The sequence below is a fragment of the Pleurodeles waltl genome, chromosome 12, assembly GCF_031143425.1.
Source record: "Pleurodeles waltl isolate 20211129_DDA chromosome 12, aPleWal1.hap1.20221129, whole genome shotgun sequence".
NCBI lineage: Eukaryota > Metazoa > Chordata > Amphibia > Caudata > Salamandridae > Pleurodeles > Pleurodeles waltl.
Window position 1 is genome coordinate 626,838,129 of NC_090451.1, and position 20,688 is coordinate 626,858,816.

The 20,688-nt window shown below is 44.3% G+C and overlaps 1 protein-coding gene across 1 annotated transcript in view; it reads left to right on the forward strand.

The window, feature by feature from the left end:
* Window positions 1–15,840: 15,840 nt before the first annotated feature.
* The window catches only part of MEX3A (mex-3 RNA binding family member A), a 75,820-nt gene continuing 70,972 nt past the window's right edge, over window positions 15,841–20,688 (forward strand). The window contains exon 1 of the mRNA XM_069218016.1: window positions 15,841–16,582. Within this exon, the coding sequence (XP_069074117.1) occupies window positions 16,180–16,582 (403 nt within the window). The 5' untranslated portion in view covers window positions 15,841–16,179. The remainder of the gene's footprint in view (window positions 16,583–20,688) is intronic.

Here is a 20,688-nt window from a genome sequence, read left to right on the forward strand (position 1 = left end):
ACCCCAGCCCCAACTTTTTTTTCATTGGGAACAATCCTCTTCCCTTGTGTCTTTGCATTCCTTCTCTTTCGATTGTGGTTCAGTGATTTGGGAGAATAAATAGGGAAGAGGTGGAGCAGTTGGAGCAAATGTCCTAATTCTTTGCCTGATTCATAATTTGGCAGATGACCCATACTTTGCCCTGGCAGAGATGCTGCCAGCCAAATTATGAATTGTCCACTGTCCCAGCAGCCATTTCAAGAATTGGGGAGAATCTCTGTCCCGGTGGTTCCTGCTAATGCATTGTAACTTTGCGAGACGACCGTCAAACATGACTGAGAAGAACGGCAAAGCTACAATTTTGTTTTTCTTCAAAAAGAAAACACAAAAGCAGAGTTTTTTTTTTTTTAAATGACCCCCTCACCATAGGAGTTTCTTCCCATGGCAAGGGGGGCATTGACCACTTTTCAGTCCCCTTTACCACCAGGTTTTTCCTGGTAAGGACAGGCATGCAAAAATGGCGATATGCCCTTCCATCTAAATTAGGCCAGCTAACATATAGCAAGACCTCCGATGACCCTTACCCCATCGGGCCATCAGAGAAGTTTGACCAAGGTAGAGGCAGTTTAGTCTCCGCCGTAATCAAACTATGGTCTGCCTAAATTTAAATCTGATGGGCAGACTATAGTCTTGGCCAGGAGGGAACTTCAATGCAGTTGCAACAGATTTCCTTTCCGTCAAGATATAAATTAGGCCTCTGTGCCTAAGGTGGCTAATTTGGTATTCAAGTTTTTTCTGAGTGTCATTCACACTCTCCACAAGCTGGCAGATGTTAACACCTAATTAAGGGAAAGGCTGTAGGAAACAAGAGAAAAATAGCCAGTCCGTTAATTGCATCCTTCCTACCTCAACTAAAACTAACCTAATGCAAGAAAGTGACAAAACTTAATTTGTGGGAATTCCCCTACGGTAAAGAGTCCTAAGTACTATATCTCCAGGCATGTGTAGGACACATAGAATTTTAAAAAAATTATGGTTGTGGTATCATGCTTCATCATTGGCACATCTCATTCACCAAAGAAACTTCTGGCAGTGAAAGAGCTCCTTGTGATCATGAGGAGTATTTTTGAGAGGGCAGGTGAATACAGAAATAGGATCTAGAAACACTTAAAAAAACTCTGTACCTGTTCCAAAGGTTTGTCCTTTAAAACGGGTAGAGCTAGGGGATGATTCCAAACTATGATCACTGAAGACACACTGGATTAGCTAGTATCTCTGCTATGGGGGAAAGCTTCAGTCTTTAGCTGAAGAGGGGTCCATGAGGCTGGATGTCTTCTCCGCAAGGTCCCGCTGACTCAGATTTGCTGCTGCTAGAAGCTCTGAGTGGCAGAAACTAAATCTTCAGCCCAGCCGCAAGGCACCTTGGTTGTATCAGGTTGGTAGGTTTGTCCTAGACCTCTGGACTTCAAGATGAAAATGATTTTGAGCCCCACTGTTGGACTTGGCATATTCCTCAGTGTCACCACAAACTTGCCTTCCTTTGCTGAACCTGTTTTTATTGGTTTTTAGGACTCTGTGCACTTTACCACTGTTAACCAATGCTAAAGTGATTGTGCTCATGCCCTAAAATTGGTTCAATTGCATTACACCAGAATGGCACTTTTAATTCACTTGTAAGTGCCGAGTAAAGGGATATTACATTTACCCAAGGCCTGTGAATTAAATGTTACCAATAGACCTGCAGCACTCATTGTGGCACTCGCTAAGGTAGCCCTTTAAAATATGTCTTAGGTCTGCTGCTGCAGTCTTTAGTGGAGTTTTAAACTGCCTTTTTTCGACCTGCCAAAGTAAACCTTTTGCCATGCCTAAACCTTCCCCTTTAATACATGGATGTCACCGCTAGGGTGCACTGAATTTAAAATGTTTGACATGTGTTTTTAAGTTTTACATTTCCTGGTAGTGAGAAAATCCTAAATTTGTTTTTCACTACAGTAGGGCTTTATCCCTCTAGTTTGATAACATTAAGTTACCATATTATATTTAAAAAGTGCTAATGTTTGATTGGGGGGAGGTAGAAATGTCATGTTTAGATTCAAATGCATAATAATTTAAAATCCTCCTTAATGGTAAAGTCAGATTTTGTACAGTAATTTGAAAATGCCAATTTAAGGAAGTTAGAATTTTCCTGCCCCGAAGCTTCCAAGGCCTTTTAGGAGTTTCCAGTTGCTGTTCTTGTTAATAACTCCCCCAGTACGAATGTTTCCTAGGCCCAGCAGTGAACAGTAGTTGACTAAGTGTGAATAGTATGGGCATTATAGCCAAGGATGGTTGGGGCAGAGCTGTTCCCCACCCCACTTACATTTGAAAAGGCTTTCCTTCAGCACACACAAAGAAACCCAACACTAGTTGTTTGTGACCCTAGACTTTCTTGAGCCTTGGCAGGGGAAGAGAGGACCTTTCCATAACCAGATGTGGGGGTAGTCTAGAAACTTCCCCACTTCAAAGGATTGTACCAGGTATAAATATTGGAACTCCTGAGCCAGTCCTCAATACACTCCTGCACCTGTGTACACCACAGAAGAAGGACTGCCTTGTTCCCCAAAGGATGGCCCTGCTACTTGAGGCCTGTCATGTTCCCCAGAGGAATGCCCTGCTGTTTGAGGCATACCTTGTTCCCAGAGGACTGCCATACCTCTTGAAGCCTGTCCTGCTCTCTGCAAAGGAAGACTGGACATGCTCCTTTCATACCAGGCTACCTTAGTAACTCCAAGGGTCAGTTGACTTACTCCTGTCTCAGCTACAGTGACAGACCAAGGTCCAGAGGCCCCCTACAGCTGCCCAGCTGACCTTTGGCAATTGGACCTGCCTGAACTCTGCTGAACTCTGCTAGAGTGATTCCCTAATCCTCAAGAGGTGCCTCCCCATGTCCTGAACCCTTGGCTCGCATCAGAGTGCACTTGTCCACAAGAAAAGGAGAAATCCTGTAGTTCTGAAGTCTTTACGACAAACTTTGAGAAGGTAACTTTTTCAGCAGGACTAATCCACTCCCTGTGTCTGTCCTGCAATCCTTCATGCTTGGCTTGAAATTGTGACTTTCTCCCGCTCTAGTACGACACGATGACTACAACCTGAACTTTGTGCTTTTAGGCATTATACCTGCCTAAAACATTAAAATAGTGTATTTGCAGTTCTATTGATTGGATTTTTGATTCTTTTGGTCTCTTTTATTTATTAAACGTTACTCTATTTTTCTGAATTGGTTTGGAGTTTCCCTCTTGTTGTGTTTTCACTTTATTACTGTTTGTGTGCTGCATAAGTACTTTATGTAGTGCCTCTACGTTAGGTCTGACTCAATCAATAACCCAAAATCTTACACCCATGTTTTTGGGAGTGATAGGAGAAGTCCAGTCTGACACAGCCAAAGTTTCCAGGGCCTCAGGTAGAGGACTTGAGGGTCAGGACTCACTCCAGCAGAGGCCAACAGCTGGGTCCAGGGCAGGTCCAGTTGGAACTGTCAGCTGGGCAGTTTCAGGGAAGGCTTCTTGTAGTTTGTACCCTGTAGCTTGCACAGGAGGTCATCCTTTTGATCTTTAGAGTCCACGTATTTGTCCTGTGCACAAAAGGGAGCAAGTCCAGCTGTTTCAGGGCCCCTCTAAGATCAAATACATCAGGTGCAGTCTTCTTCTGATCTTCTAAGGTCCAGAATGTGTTTGGAAAAGGGAGCCAGGGGATGCCACATTTATGCCTAGCGATAGATTGTGGATGGGAGTGACTCCAGAGTGCTCCTTAGCCAAAGAGGACAAATGTCCCAGCGGTATTCTAACACACCTTTGCAGCAGTTCCTGTCCACCCAACTGCAAACTACTCCACCGTGCCCCTCTCCGCCTAAATCCTAGATGGTGAAACCCTTCTCCCCTTGTGCAGAGCCTGTGTTCCTATCCAGGAATGTGGCCTGGGTAAACAGCAGCCCCTTCTCTGTGGTTACTCCAAGCCGGTTTGAGAGGGCAGCTCCCCTGCCACTTGGTTTAGTGCCTGTCTGGGGATCAAAAGAAGGGTCCAGTCCAAGTGTCAACTGACATCTACCTGTCGGAGAGGAGATAGATGGATAGATAGATAGATAGATAGATAGATAGATAGATAGATAGATAGATAGATAGATATTATTGTTTCTACTTATTTAAAACCATAACAATTAGCAAGGCAAATAACATTTTGTTAAACAGGGCAGAGTGAATTGTGTCATGATTGATAACTTCACAGCATGCATCTGCTAATTCGATACATCATACAATTGGCTAGTCTTTACATCTTTTCCAGTACATGTAGAATCATGACATGTTGCAGATCTACCAAGGGATCCATTGACAACATTCAGGTTAAAACATATAACGCAATGTGCTTTCAAATAATCTAAAAAAATATAATAAAATTGCTGAATTCAAATCATACAAAAGAAAGGAAGTTTGATGAGTAGCACCATAGCACCAATGAAGCCAGTACACCAAGGTAACATTTGAGTATAAAGGCTCGAGTCACCGGAGAGCTGATCCCGACATAAGGGCAAGCTATCCAGTAAATGGCGTACATGCAATGATGGGTCACAGACATAGAACACGATTGGAAGTGTATGGAATCCAGCCTGCCAGGAGGTACAGTATCTAAGCCAGATAACAGAGTGGCCTCAACACCTCCATTAGTTTACAAATGCCTGTCTGAGTCTGAAGATAGTAATTCCAATAACGAAGGAAATTCAACACCTAGTTCGCACTGGTCTTAACTGAAGTGAAACAATTTTTAAAGTGTGTTATTGAATGTCATTAGACTCACAACGCAAGTCAGGTTCAAAGATTGCCTTTTGCTATTTCCGTGGGTCTGTCAAGTCTGTCATGCCCTCACCCTGTGCTAGAAGCACCTACACCCCACAAGTTCAGGCTACGGTGCCACAACAGGGCTACGGGCCAGTGAATAAAGTGTGTAGTGAAATAACATCAGGCTAAAGCCCAATGATAATGCCAAGTGAATGAGATGCCTTATTCAATGACGTGTGTATTTTAAATGACTTGCAGAGATTCGCTATAAGTGGGTTATGAGCACCAGAAGGGCTCCCATCCACAAACTAAAGGGCTTTGGTGCTTGCAAGAGCTTACCATGCTAGATCACCACTGGTCATGGCCGGCGTGTTACAACCAGGCTGCTGGCTGGGGATTAAAGTGCACAGTGCAGTTATGTCGGGCCTAAAGCGTCCAACAGTAGAGTGCATTGTGCAGGTGTGAATGGCGGCAAACAAACACAAAAGGAGCTATTCTTCGGCTAGAGTCAGCATACAGACTGCCCCTTTAGCTATCCCAAAGGCTTGGGTTCAATAACTTAAGAGCTTCCCTGAGGAATTTCACACATCTTGCTGAAAGCTGCATGTCAACACCAGTCAAGCATGCAGTGATTGCCTGGTTACATTAACATATGCCCAAATGGCGGAACATTAGCTTTAACCAGTAGCACCTTCAACTTTTTAGAAAGGAACAAAGGCAAGCAATGTGCATCAAATATTGTCGCTTAAAATTGCACTATCAGCAATTCTAATCAAAGGTGCTTTTTAGGCACCCAGATTTGTATGCTTTTAATGATATTAGTCTGCATCTGAGCCTCATAAATTTTTCTTTGAAGACCAGTTCCATGTGGCTGAATAAGTATGAGGCTTTTCCCAGATCTTGGTAAAGAAGCACACATAGGTCTGCATGAGGTATTGGAGCTCATTCTTTCCTGTTCTCCCGATATTGCATTTGCATTTTTGGCTAAACTTTTTGAGGTTACCTTTGGCGTTCGATTTTGTTCCATAATTCTCTGTGACCCAAACTTTCTATTGAGCTCCTCACGTACGATTCCCTTTCGAGCTTGTAGTTTTGAATACCTAGCCAAATCAATTGTTTAAGGGATTTTTTGAGGCTGACTTGAGTTTGACGCAGCAGCCCAGGAACCAAGCCTTCAACATGACTGATTGTTTGTGTAGGACATATTCCAATTGTATTTGGGGTGCTGGTGTGGTGTCTGGAAGATGGAAATGCCTATAGCATTGTGTTTGAGCTTTGTCCAACCATGTTGCCATGCGGTCTTCGAATATCAACAAGCTATAGGTTAGGGTTGGTATGAACTTGGCATCAATTACTTTGCAACAGCCTGTGAGATTTGGGCCACACACACCTTTTCTACCACATTTTTTAAGCTCATAATCATAGACAAGGAAATTTCTTTTGGGCTGGAAAGTTGTGTTGAGTGTGAGCCCTGCTGATTGAAGTGAATGCCCAAGTACGGTAAGTTTGACACTTGTTGCAAATGTACGTCTTCCATGAAGAAAATTGAATTTATTGGAAGTCTTGGTGTGTCTGACCCCACAGATCCTGATTTTAATTTTTGAATAATTTGTCAGGAAAATTGCCAGTGTTGTTAAGTTCTTCCCTCAGCAAAAACAATTCCCCTTTTCCTGTACCCACATTGGTTGCAGCGGCGTCCCCACTCCCGGTGGCTCTTGCGGAGGCTTTTCTTAGAACTAGCTTCTTCAGGTATAACTGCCACTCAAGATGGTGGCCGCAAATATTTGTGAGGTCAGCGCTCTGGTGTTTCTACCTTAGTCTCGTGCTGAAGCTTCCGTCCAGCTGTTTCTCTCTGGGAGCTGTGCACTTCAACTGTCATCCTGAGGAGAATAAGCAGTGTTCCTGAGGCACTTTGTTTCATAGAGAATTCTTCCAGTTTTGAGTAATTAATTATTTTTCTTGTTACAGTGGGCACACCAGCTACTTTTTCCCTTCTGGAGAAGCTGCATTTCTTACTTCTACCAACAACTGGCTATCTGCTTTCTGAGGAGAATTCTTTTTGGCTCAACAGAACTTCAAGCAACCGCAGTAAAGAATCCTTTAGTATGATTTCCAGACTTGCCAATATATACATATATATATATATGTACATATATATTCAAAAACCCTTCGCCTTGCAGACTTGCCAGTCTTAGAGACAACCCTCAGTGCTTAGAATAATTCCTATAGACTGTGATTGAGAAAACAACCTTGGGAAGGAGTTTTCATTTCCTGTAAAAGACATTAGTAGATTGTATATTTGTGAACCTTTGAACTGTTCTCCAGAGAACCTTGGATACCTCTGACTCCTGGAGAAAAGAAGATATTAAGTTAGCATGGCTCTCTTAGAGAAAGGCTAGTCTCTCAAAAGATCCAGGTTAGAAGAACAAAATAATTGGGTGAATGTGAATGGCCGAACAAGCAGTAGGAATGTACTTATCTATGCTCTTATCACCTAACTGCAGGTCCTTCTTTTAAAGAAATCCCAATAAGAAGAAAGGTGCAGGTTACAGAGGCACACACTGGCTATACTATTTTCAAGTGGGAAACACAGGCTAGAACTGGATCTGGAGGCAGTCTCTCTTTTTCTATTCCCATTCCCCTTTCCCCCTAGCGGATTCAGGGTTCAGATAATCAGTAAAGTCCGAGCAAGCATCTGTTGGAGGGAGTTGGGTAAAAGGCTTCTGCTCCTGTGAAAGTTTGATTTAAGGAGTAATCTCCTGACAGATTGAAGTGCCTAAAAAATATTTATTTCCTCCCGGCAGAATGGCTGAAGGTTTAGATTTTAATGCCTTGGCGGCACTTATGGACAAAATGCAAAACATTTTACCCATGCCCTAGATGAAAACAAAAACTTGAGAGAGGGAATAAAAAGATCCCATGTTGAGATCCAACAGCTCATGAACAAATTAAATAACTTCACCTCTGGGAATACCACTGGGGCTAGTGGGGTTTCAGGTAAAACCTTCCCTATCTCTACCTCAGAAATATCCACACAAGTCATTCATTCCATCTCCCCTATCATTCCTGTGGCCCCACCTGAACGTTTTAGTGGAGTTCCTTGCAAGGCGCAGATATTTTTAACCCAGTGCTCCTTACACTTCCGTTGTCGACCCGTTATTTTTACAGAGGATCAGTCAAAAACAGTGTTCATTTTGTCCTATTTGAGTGGAGATGCGGCTTCATGGTCCATGCCTTTGGTGTCATGAAACAACTTTATATTATAAGATTTTGAAGTTTTTAAAACTGAATTCCTTCAATTTTTGGCCGGAGAACAATTTTCCAAGCCACAGATAATGAATTACTCGACTTAAAACAAGGAAATTGGGATTTGATCTCTTATATGGCCCAATTCAACAAATTAATTGTGGAGACTGGTTGGCCCGAGAGCAAAAGGGCTGCGTTTTTTTTTACAGAGGTTTACGAGAAGAACTAAAAGATGCACTAGCCCAGATTCCAGATCGACCTACTGATGTGTCAAAATTAATTGATCTAGTCTTACAGATTGATAAGCGTCTGTTTGAAAAAAAAGCTGAATGCAAGAGAGCATTTCGTCCTACCCCACCGTGCTTCAATAGGAGTAAAGTGGAAAGTATCAAAACCTTCGAGACACACTCTTCGGAAGAGCCAATGCAAATCGGCAGTGTTAGAAATTCCCTGTCTAAAGAGGAAAAAGACAAGCAAAGATCTAAGAGTCTATGTCTCTGCTGTGGGTTGTCTGGGCATTTTGTACGAGAATGCCCAAAGAAGCCTAAACAAGATAATTCAGGAAAAGAGAAAACTCATCCTACTAAGAGAGTAACCCTGGTTGACTCACAACACCAACCAGCCCCTGAATCCCAATTAGTGGCAAACACCTTACAGCCTGCTTCCCCTCGTCTAACCATCTCCTTTGACCTCATCTTCAGAGAAAAGAAGCTGTAGGAGGTTTCAGTGATGATTGACTCAGGAGCTACAGGAAATTTCTGCGACATCCAGTATGCAACAAAAATGGTGTTTGTCAAAAAAAGAATCGCAGAGCATGTTGGTGCGTTGGATGGAACAAACCTGTCTTCAGGCCCTATCACAGATTAAACTGAACCTATAGTTCTGAAAGATCATCTAGGACACCAAGAAAAGATATCTTTTAATCTCATAGATGCTCCTCAATTTCACAACCCTGAAATTAACTGGGACAAGAGGACTGTCTAATTAAATTCAAGCTACTGTCGAAAACATTGTTATGGTCCTCAAGAGATAAGTAGTGCACCATTTCCCGCTCAAGTTTTAGCTACTAAATCCAATGTGGTTTGTGCTCTGGAAAAGGTTGTCACTGCCCCAGAATATAAAGAATTGTCTGCAGTGTTTGACCAAGTAGAGGCAGAGAAGCTACCTCCGCCACAAATCTTATGATTATAGGTTCGAACTTGAGCCAGGTGCACATCTACCTTGCAGTAGAATTCTTGGGATTCATGTTATCGGGAAATGGAGTTTCCAGCCATCCTGCTAAAACTCAAACAATCCTGGACTGACCTTCTCCTAAAAAGGTGAAGGAGGTGCACAGTTTTATTGGCTTTTCCAATTTTTACCGCCAGTTTATAAATGACTTTTCCTAAAAGGTGGCCCCCATTACAAAACTTTTGAGAAAAGGGGTACTGTTCCATTGGTCAACTGATGCTGAAGAATCTTTTGAGTTCCTCAAAAGAGCCTTTACAACAGCCCTGATCCTTCTCCATCCTAACCCTGAGGAGCCATTTTTTGTGGAAGCTGATGCCTCCGACCAAGCAATTGGTGGCGTATTGTCTCAGAGGCACAAGTAAACTGATCAACTTCACCCATTGGCATTTCGATCCAGGAAATTAACTCCTCCTGAAAGAAATTATTCAATTGCTGACAAAGAGCTATTGGCAGTGAAGGATGCCTTTGAGGAATGGCAGCATTATTTATTAGAGGCTCGTCATGTAGTCACTGTGTTCACCGATCATAAAAATCTTACATTTTTAAAGACTGCTAAGACATGAACTCCAAGGCAATTGAGATGGTCCTTGTACTTTGCAGATTTTAATTTTACCATTACCTATCAACCAGGTTCTGACAATGGTAGGGCAGATGCATTATCAAGAATGAATAATATACCTGGAGCTGAAAAGATTCCAATTATTCCAGCAGACAAGTTGGTTTGTACCTTGCAATTTTCCGAAATAAAAAGGAAGGTTCGAGAATCCATGTCTGACCAAGAAATTTCAGATTGGGCCAACAAAAAGGAAGGAAGAAAGGTTTTAGAAAATCTCCTTTTTGTTGTAAATGCTTTATATTTGCCAACTCGTGAGTTGCAAGAACCAGCGCTACAAGCATGTCATGATGATCCTTTAGCTGGCCATAAAGGAATTTTGAAGACTACCAAATTAAGTAAGAGGTATTTCTGGTGGCCTGCCATGATCCCTCAGTGAAGATAATACGTTCAAACCTGCGATAAATGCATTTGAGGAAAGACAACACGACTAGCTCCTGAAGGTGAGCTTCAGCCTCTTCCCATTGCACCATATCCCTGGCACACCATTACTATGGATTTGATTGTAGATTTACCTTCAAATCAAGGTTTTGACACAATCCTAGTTTTTGTGGACACCTTTTCTAAAATTAGTCATTTCATCCCTCTGAAGAAGGTTCCTAGAGCCTCTCAGTTAGCACAGTTATTTTCACAGCACATAGTGAGAGCTCATGGCATTCCGGTGGTTGTAATCTCAGATCGAGGTCCCCAATTTGTTTCCCAATTCTGGAGGGCCTTTATGAAACAACCTGGAATAGACTCATGTTATTCTACTAGTTATCATCCGGAAACAGATGGACAGAGAGAAAGAGTTAACCAGGAGATAGAGCAGTACCTACGCTTATATATTTTCTGGACCAAGATAATGATTTGCCAGATTTCATTTGGGCAGCAGAATTTGCATACAACAATGCTATTATGCCTCCACGGGTTATTCTCCTTTCTATTTGAGCTCTGGTGGGCACCCAAACATTATCTTAGGCACGTCAGGAGGCTCGGTCCCAGTTGCAAATTAGTTCAGTAAGGAAATTCAAAAGACCTACCAATCCGCTAGAGAACATTTGACCAAGGCGAAGGTCTCTTACAAGATGCATGCTGACAAAAAGAGGAGAGGCAATCCTGGTTATTGACAGGGTGAGAAGGTCTGGCTATCCACTCAACTTTTACATTTAAGAGGGAACAAAAACTTCCAGCCTAGATATGTAGGACCCTTTAAAAATAAAGAAAATTGTAAATCCAGTAACAGTCAAACTCGCCTTGCCTCCTCAGATTAAGGTTCATCCAGTATTCCAAGTCTCGCTACTTAAAAGAAGCCCTCCCAATGTTAGGACAACCACCCCTTCAGATCCTATCCAAGTAGATTCACATTTAGAATATGAAGTGAATAGAATTTTAGACTCAAAGTTTAAAAAAAGTAACATTATATTACCTCATTGATTGGAAAGGTTTTGGCCCAGAAAAAAGGTCCTGGGAAGTCTTCCGAAATGTGCATGCTCCAAGGTTGATAAAGCAATTTCAGAACACTTTCTCCAACAAACCTTCTGTGGGAGGGAGTTCTTTGGGGGGGGGGGGTACTGTCAGGAAAAATATTGCCAGTGTTGTTAAGTTCTTCCCTCAGCAAAAACAATTCTTTTTTTCCTTATACCCACGTTCATTGCAGCAGCGTCCCAACTCCCGGTGGCTCTAGCGGAGGCTGTTCTTAGAACTAGCTTCTTCAGGTTTACTGCCACTCAAGATGGTGGGCGCAAATCTTTGTGAGGTCAGCGCTCTGGTGTTTCTACCTTAGTCTCGTGCTGAAGCTTCCCTCCAGCTGTTTCTCTCTGTGAGCTGTGCACTTCAACTGTCATCCTGAGGAAAATGAGCAGTGTTCTTGAGGCGCTTCGTTTCATAGAGAATTCTTCCAGTTTTTAGTAAATAATTATTTTTCTTGTTATGGTGTGCACACTAGCTACTTTTTCCCTTCTGGAGAAGCTGAATTTCTTCCTTCTTCTAACAACTGGCTATCGGCTTTCAGACGGAGAATTAGTTTTGGCTTAACAAAACTTCAAGCAACTGCAGTAAGGAATCCTTTTGCATGATTTCCAGACCTTGTATATATATATAGATATATATATATATATATATATATATATATATATATATATATATATATATATTCAAAAACTCTTCACCTTGCAGACTTGCCAGTCTTAGAGACAAACCTCAGTGCTCAGACTAATTCCTAGAGACTGCGATTGAGAAAACTGAACCTTGAGAAGGAGTTTTTGTTTCCAGTAAAAGACTTTAGTAGATTGTATATTTGTGAACCTTTGAAGTGTTCTCCAAAAAACCTTGGATTCCTCTTACTCCATGAGAAAAGAAGATATTAAGTTAACATTGTTCTCTTAGAGAGAGGCTAGTCTCTCAAAAGATCCAGGTTAGAAGAACGATAGAATTGGGTGAATGTGAATGGCTGAACAGTTGAATGCGCAGGAGGAATGTACTTATCTATGCTCTTATCACCCAACTGCAGGTCCTTCCTTTAAAGAAATCCCAATAAGAATAAAGGTGCAGGTTACAGAAGCACACACTGAATATCCAATCTTCAAGTGGGAAACACAGGCTGGAACTGGATCTGGAGGCGGTCTCTCTTTTTCTTCTCATTCCTCTTTCCCCCTAGCGGATGCAGGGTTCAGATAATCAGTAAAGTCTGAGCATGCATCTGTTGGAGGGAGTTGGGTAAAAGGCATCTGCTCCTGTGGAAGTTTGATTTAATGGGTGATCTCCTGGCATAATTGATCAATAATTTGTTTTTCAAGGATCGTTGGAGTCCCACTGCAGTGTGATCAAATAGTAGTGTATCATCCGCATACTGAAGGCAGTGTATGTGGGTGCCAGCAAAATTAGGGGGGAAAGGATGGGCTACAGCTAGTGTGTTGTTTATATCAGCCTAGTAAAGAGTAAAGTAAAGTGGGGCTAAGATGCTTCCCTGTTTTACACCAGTGTTGGTCCACATCTTGTGCATTGTGACCTTTTTGCTGATGTTTTCACTGGCACCCAAGTCTTGGTATAAAGGCTCCTAGGAGCGCTTAGTAAATTTTCCAGGATGCTCCAGTTGTACATCTTCTGTCATAGTTTCATTCTGTCCACTTTGTCAAATATAGTGGTGTAATTGATGGATGCTGTGTACAGAGGAGGGGCATCTTTGATAGCGGCAGCCTTGATCATAGAGGAGAGAATGATCAAGTTGTCTTCAGTTCCATGGCCATGTCTGAAACCAGAGTAAGTGGGTGGAATTAAGGCCTTTGAGTTGGCCCATTACTCTAGTTCATTATTCAAGATGTTTGCAAAGCATTTCCCATCAATGTCAAGGATGGCAGTTAACCTGAAATTTGTTGGTATGTTGTTTGCACCTTTTTTAGGGTTGAGCATGCAAGAGCATGTGCTAGAGAGACTCTATTGTTATGTAAAAGGGCTTGGAGCCCGCCCGTTCTTTACCATTAGTTGGCTTCCATGGCACTCTTCTTTAAAGCCTCGTAATGCATCACTGCAAGCCAAGCATCATTTCCATTCCTGTGTGTGGAGCAGGGACCAAGCACTGATTGATTCAACCTAATCAGTGCCCGTCCGCTACTCCTGACGTGATTAAGGTACTTATGTTTAACTTCAAGGGCACCGTAAATAGAAGGTGTGTGGCTGGCAAAAACAATCCCAGCAGGACAAACAAAATTGCAAAGTTTTATTATCTATAGTTTGCTTGTTTTTTTTACTTTGCCAGGTGTTCATTTCTCACTTTGCACTCATGTTTTATTTTGTTTTTGCTCATGGGTGCTGTTCTCAAAATATGATGATTTTGAGAAATGTTGCAAAGCAACATTGTTTCTTTCTTAGGTGTAATTTCTGAAATTATGCTTTAACACATAATTGTGCAGTACACTCCAGGCGACCCCACTCCAAACCAATCCACTCCATCGCACCCCACAACAATCCACTCCACTCAATCCAACAATCCACCCCACTCCAATCCACCCTACTCCAAACCAAACCACTCACCCAAATCCAGTCCAATCCACCACACTCCAGTCCCCCAGCCCAGACCACTCCAATCCAAAACAACCTGCCCCACTCCAAAATGGAGGGCCATTTCACGTAAATTAAGTTCCTGTGCATAGCTAAAATGCTCATCCTGCCAGAGGAGCAAAAACACCTTTCTGCACCCAGGCTTTGGTCTCTGGGAGCAGTTTTCACACCTTTTCAGGGCTTCAACACACAGAGAGCTGCAACTGGGAGTAATGCAAATTAACAGTCAGGCATGTTAGGATGGGAAAATATACCTTTCTAAAAGATAGTTATGAATAATGTTTATCAAAAAAAATTCAATCATACCATTAAATTGGGCTTTTGATAAACATTAAAAAGAATTGCTGAATCATAAATCTAGCTGGTATCTATCCTCAGATGGCCGATTTAATATTGCTTCCTAGTGTTTCTCTATGGACCAGCCAGCCTTACTACAGTAAAAATAGCTTTTGGGTGCTAGGCACTGTAAAGACATGGTAACAATACATTTCTACATGCCCTGCTCTAAATATCATGCTCCCTACCTCATGGGCCATAAGACCTACATATGTGTGACTTAATCATATTTAAAATGGATGTTATGACGTATAAAAGGGTTTATTTTGACAGGTTGAATTGCATTTTTTTCACACTGCTGCATTGAGGCTACAATGGTAGGCCTGAAGCCATGTTTGCACTGACAATGTAACGAATGGCACTATATGTGCTGCTGTCCACTAGTGACGTTTGAATTATAGGCCCTGGGAATACATTGCACCACATACTGGGGACTTATAGGTGAGTTAAACATGCCAAATTGGGCTATGCTAAATCAACCATATGTAAGGGTTGAGCACAGGCACTTTGTTACAGGTTATCAGGGATAAAGTGCACAGCGTTCAACAGCCAACAAAAACAGTCAGGGTAAAAATGTGGGGTACACTATGCAAAAAGATGATCATTTCCTCTAAGCTGGTAGGCTACTGGAAAGTCTGACTGTTTGCAGGCATGCTACTGCTCACTGGATTTCCAGTAATTATGGATGAAAAGTATCTGTAAAGATGGAAGAAGATGGATAACGGTCTTGATACAGAAATAACGGCAGGTCCATGAAGTTTATGGACAGCTCCTCACCCTAGGATTGTCAGAATTGCAGGCAATTTTAAGCAGCTGAGACACGTAGAGCGAAACAGCATTATTTGCAGGTGAGATGGTGCGTTTTATTGTACTTTTGCTAAACACTTCAATTTGGTTAAGCGTCTGCCCGTCAGTGGAATTGATTGTGTTTTGTCGTATGATCTTCGTCAAGATAGACTGAAGCTTCTTTTAAGTGGACACACCGGTCTGGTGTCATCATGTGTATTTCATCTTTATGATGATGTGGTATCAGGGTGTCTATGATTGTCAGGAAGGGAATTAAAAAAAAGTATTATTCAAATATGCTAAGCAGTCACACCATTTAGCGTTCATTACTGTGATGTACTTGGATTGAGTGGGGTAAAGGAGAAGTTGGGAAGATGTCATCCACCCTAATTAAAATGTTGGTCAAATAAAGTGAAAACCCACCTATTGTAATAATGAAACCTAACATAAAGTAGCAGAATAAATAGAAAAAGTGGGACTGGCTTATGTATACACACCCACACACTTGAGAAATCTTTATATCTCTTGAATAAGTCTTACTTATCTTGTGTCCCAACTCTGCAGCATCTTTGCAAGTTTGCTGTTCCTCCTCCGCATAATTAAAGTCCGATGCGGCTTCCCATTGTGAGTCCCCCTTCTATTTCCACGTCCTCCCCTTTCCAACAGGGCAGGGAGGAGCCCATTCAAAACCCAGAAAGTCCCCTTGGATTTGCCTGGGCAGGGTTTGGATGCTCCTCCTCCCTTCTTCGGGAGGACCTCCCCGCCGTGAGCCTCTGGACAACTACAACTCCCGGCAGCCCCCGCGAGGAGTCGAGGAAAAAAAAAAAGGCTCAGCCCTTGTCTCTTCCATGCAGGGAATTTGAAACAAAAGAGTTTGCCCGTAGCATGCTGTGGAGCTCGCCTGGCCTCCAGCAGCCAGGCGTGGTCTGGGCAGCAGGTTAGCGGGCGGACGGCGGAGTCTCTCCTTCAGTGTTAGAGTGCTGCCTGCAAGGGTTGGGTCAGGTTACAGTTGCAGAGCAGGCAGCGGAGGGGCTGGCCAGCAGAGGGAGGTGGGCGGAGGGTCTCTCCTCTTTTTTTTCCCTCTGCCTGTTCCTTTTTCCCCCCTCTCCCTTCTTTGTTCCCAAGTCTTTGTGTTTTCCAGCCATGCCTAGCCTGGTAGTGCCAGGGATCATGGAGAGGAACGGGGGCTTTGCAGCAGAGCTGGGGAGCTCAACCTTCGGGGGTGGTGGCAAGGAGCAGAGGGGGGCGCTGCTGGAGGACGAGCGCGCGCTGCAGCTCGCGCTGGACCAGCTCTGCCTGCTGGGGCTGGGGGAGCCCCCGGCCACCGCCGGCGTGGTGGCTGTGCAGGAGCAGCAACAGCAGCAGGAGGACAGCAACAACAATAACAACACCGGCCTGAGCCACAACCACCAGCAGCCCCCCAAGGGCGACAACAAGTTGTGCGCCCTGTACAAGGAGGCAGAGCTGCGGCTGAAGAGCTCCAACACCACCGAGTGCGTCCCGGTGCCCAGCTCCGAGCACGTGGCCGAGATTGTGGGCAGACAAGGTAAGCTGGGCTATTGTCTGCCTGCTGGCATCCCGCCTGCCCCCCTCTTTCTGTCATTTGTGGGGGAGGGAGTCACCTGCGCGAGACCACCTCCACACTTTACGCGCTGTATGCAGTCACTTTTTTAAGGCGCTCTGTGCACACAATCAGCCATCAGACTAAGTTACGTGCACTGCAGACGAATGCTTGTGAACATATATGTGCTTGCTTGGCTCACTTGTGAAAGCATCACTTTTTTTGGCTGTATAATTGGTTGAAGGGTCAAACAGCAGTAGTTCCCAACTCACATCCGCTGCTGAGTGACCCAAAGATGGAACAAGACACCACACTACCTCTAAACATCCTTTGTTATCCATGCCATCAGGCGGCAAGAAGCTGGCAGTGATGAAGTTGACGAAACAAGACTCACTTCTCCTTTACTCAGGACAGGCCGTTTGGTCTTTGTTCGGTTTCCCTCATTTCGTGCGTGCTAGTTTTCTTTGTTTACCTATGTATTTAGATTTTGTCGAGAACCTTTTTTGTGTCTGTAAAGAGGAGAACAGTTTGTCCCTTACCCACTCGATAGTGCTCGCGTGAAGTAGGGTAGGGACATTAATGGGAGGGTCACGATGGAGCTGTAAACACTGTGTCCCACCGTCAGCCCCCGAGGCCAAGGGAATTGCCTGAAACAAAAGAGGATGCTTGTAAAACTGACCACATAAAAGTTGCTTGCGGGATAAAGGCGGAGCGGCGATGGGCTATACAGACTGGAGCAGTGATCGTTGCACGCGGACCAGATTTTCTTTTGTTTGTGTATTGAGAGGGGGTGTGGAATGTGGACTTTAGTGTATGTGTATATGGATCATAGAAGAAAATATCAAAATTGCTACTTTTTGGGGTTACTGTCTTTGTGCGTGGCCAGGAAGCCTTGCTTTCTTTTGTTGGTGTTTTTTTTTTTTTTTTTTCTCTTTCTTGCCTGCATCAGTGAAGGAGGGGGAGGGGAATCTCGGGGGCAGGACGTGAAAGGGTTCAAATAACAGATTAATGAAAGTTGAACTGCTCAGGATAACCATGTGACTGCCAGAACTGGAGGTCCCCCTTTGCCGATGGGGAGGGGGCAGGAATCCTGTCTCCTTGTTCCTTCTGACAAGTCTTGGATTCCCACTGTTGACCAGTGGCCGCTCCAGGCTCCACAGCTACGGTTTTGTTCTATATTTTTTTCGGTGGATATTTAATGTCCATTGCGCCCTTTTCTGTGAGAGATAGGAGAGCAGTGACCGGGGCGCGGCATGGGAAATGTGCCACACCCACTAGTCACCAGGCTGGCACATATTTGGGCAGGAAAATGTTGTTTTTGGAGTGACAGGACGCGAGGTATGTGGCAGGCATGTCCATTGCACAAGGTTCTATTTATTATATATATGTTATTTATTTTTATTTTTTTATTTTACAACTAATGTGTTCTTGGCACAAAATAAACAACCTTTCCCGTGCAGTACATCATAATTAATTGCTCATGTAAAGACCATTCTACAAGATATGTTTTCTGACACTGATTCATAAATACTGAGTATTTCTATCCTGTTGTGGACTTCAGCAGATGGAGAGAAAATGTAATCTCAGTGTCTTCTGGGAAAAGGTAACTTGACTCCTAGTTGTGTCAGATGGCGGGGGCTGCAGTTGAAAGACTAAATAATGCCCCCATCCCTTCAGGTCAGAGGTCGCAGTTTGCATTAGCAGTGAAATTGTCTGCCTGCCACAGCAGACTAAAGGGGTCACTTAACACACAAAAAAGCACGATGGCTCTAAAGCTGAGATTGGGAGAGAGCCGTGCCATTTATCATCAGTTACTCGCCTGTTGGACTTGCAGGCATTGTCAGAGCATCTGTAGCACACAGAAGCAGCCTAAGGGTGCAGCGCTATACACAGCACTTGTGCAAGCACATTCCACGAATCCATGCCTCCTGCATCTTGGAGGTGGGCCGAATTAATATGCGATAGGCAGAGTTGGTTGTCTCGTCAATGTACAGGGGGTTCTCTCTGCCTTTCTTTTAAAAAAACTTGTTTTTATACAGCAGGTTTGAATATTGTGTTGGCTTTGTAGTGCTCGAATTAGAGAGTTATTACTTAAGTTGGCAAGCTGGCGAGTGGTTCGAGAGAGAGGTGCATGTGTGTTGTATTGTTGACAGGGGTGTGTGATCACTGGAGGTTGAGCCACGTGCTGGGAAATGTGTAAAATGGGCAGGTTCCGGGTTTAGATATCTGTGACGTGCACTGGAATTCCTAGGACCGTAGAAGTGCACGAGTGTTATTGCCTGGCCTGATCTTGCTGGCAAGGGAGTGGAGATATCAATTTCCACAGTTGCACTTATGCAACTTTGGTATACGTGCATAAATTGGTGCGCCCAGGATCACGCGGCATTACCAGATTTTGCAGTGAGGCCGAGAAGCCATGTTTATTGGTTTCGCAGTTGACAAGTCGTTGGGTCATATTCTTTTTCATATCCAGGCTTTAACCAATTAAACCACTGTGAGAAGCCCCCCTCCCCAATTAAAAATAAAATAAAAAAAGCTTGCAGGGGGTGCCTCAGTCACCCATACCCATTGTCACAGGACTTCATACTCGTGCACCCTTCGGTGTGCCTGGAAGCGTGGTTGAACAAAGAGGGGGAGCTGCGGTCCTCTGCCTGGTACCCAGCCCTGGGAGGAGTTTTGGTGCTGATGACGGAGCAGGCCGGCCTGAACACGCCTGCCTGTCTGGCAGTCTTTGTTGTGGCACGGCATCGCCTGCCGGTGAATGGGCTCGCGCCAGTCATGGCTGACGTAACGCTTTATAGCCACGCTGGCCCGGGAAACGGTGGGATTGGCTGCAGTGCAAATGTTATTGTTGGGCAAGTGTGACCTTTGTGCACGTTTCTGGGGCGAGGTGGCGGTGGCACGTGTCATCGCGCTGTGGTGCTAGTCTGGAGCTCGGGCAAGAGGTTTCCAAGTTCCGTGTCAAGACTTTACGCGCGCTCGAAGGTCACCACTCCCACACATTTAGGCAGGCCGGCCACCCGAACACGAGTGCAATGATTGTTGCGTGGTGGGCAAATCGAGCCACGTGATTGTTTGTGCTGAGTCGCTTGTCGTGTGTTGTGATACTCTGCGTTACAAAACGAATCCAAAGCCAGTGCACAGACTTGTAGTATGCCTGGAGGCCTCTGGTCAGATGGAAGCGTCTTTCACCGGCTGGAGACAAAATTTAGGGGAGGTAAACTCAAGCTGCGCGTGCCTCTTGTGACGTCATAAGGTTTCTGCTGGTGTGATATTGTATTTAGCGAACACAAATTGTCTTCCCAAGATCACTTTATTTTATTTTGTTTTTAACTATGGGATCTTTCAAACGCACGTTATTATAAGTCCAAAGCATTGTTGTGCTATTGCATCTCTATTGTGCAGAATGCACGTGACCTCTGCACTTGCACTTAACATGGTTTCTGTGGTGAAAATATTACAGTCCTCTGGAGAACCCCGGTTTTACTGCCTTTTGCACTTTCTCACCAAAGCAAGCACCACCCAAAAAATGTACGCATAACGCATTTCCCTTAGTGGGATGGGACGGTGGATGTTACTGTGGTGCTCGTGAAACATACTCATGGACCATTTAAAAAAAAGATTATGGGCGAGGGCGTGGACCGCCCTGCCGAGCCTCCCGCGCGCCTTCTCCTCGTTTTTGATTTATTTGGTAATTCCAAGTCCACGGAGCGGTGTTGGGGAACAAAAGCCCGGCTGCTGTGCCCTCTGTTTCTTTGTCTGTCGCTCACTCGCCGAACACGTGCAGCGAGCTGGCGCCCTGCGCTGGCGGGCAGCGCGCACAGTGTGTACAGTACAAAAGGCAACGCCAGGGCTCCCGCGCCGGCGCCTCCTTGCTGCAGCCCATCGCTCTTATTCGCTTGTTTTGTTTAGCGTCTAAAATGTTGCTAATCAGGGAAAGTCCCCGAAGACGCAGTCACTTCAGACGGGCGAACAAACAGCTCACCTGCAACGGGGGAGTGTCGCTGTCTTTGCGGTCTTTGTCAGGCATGACGGCCTCGGATTTCGACTGCGTGCATCGTGGGGGGGATGTAGACCGGGCTGGGGAGTAG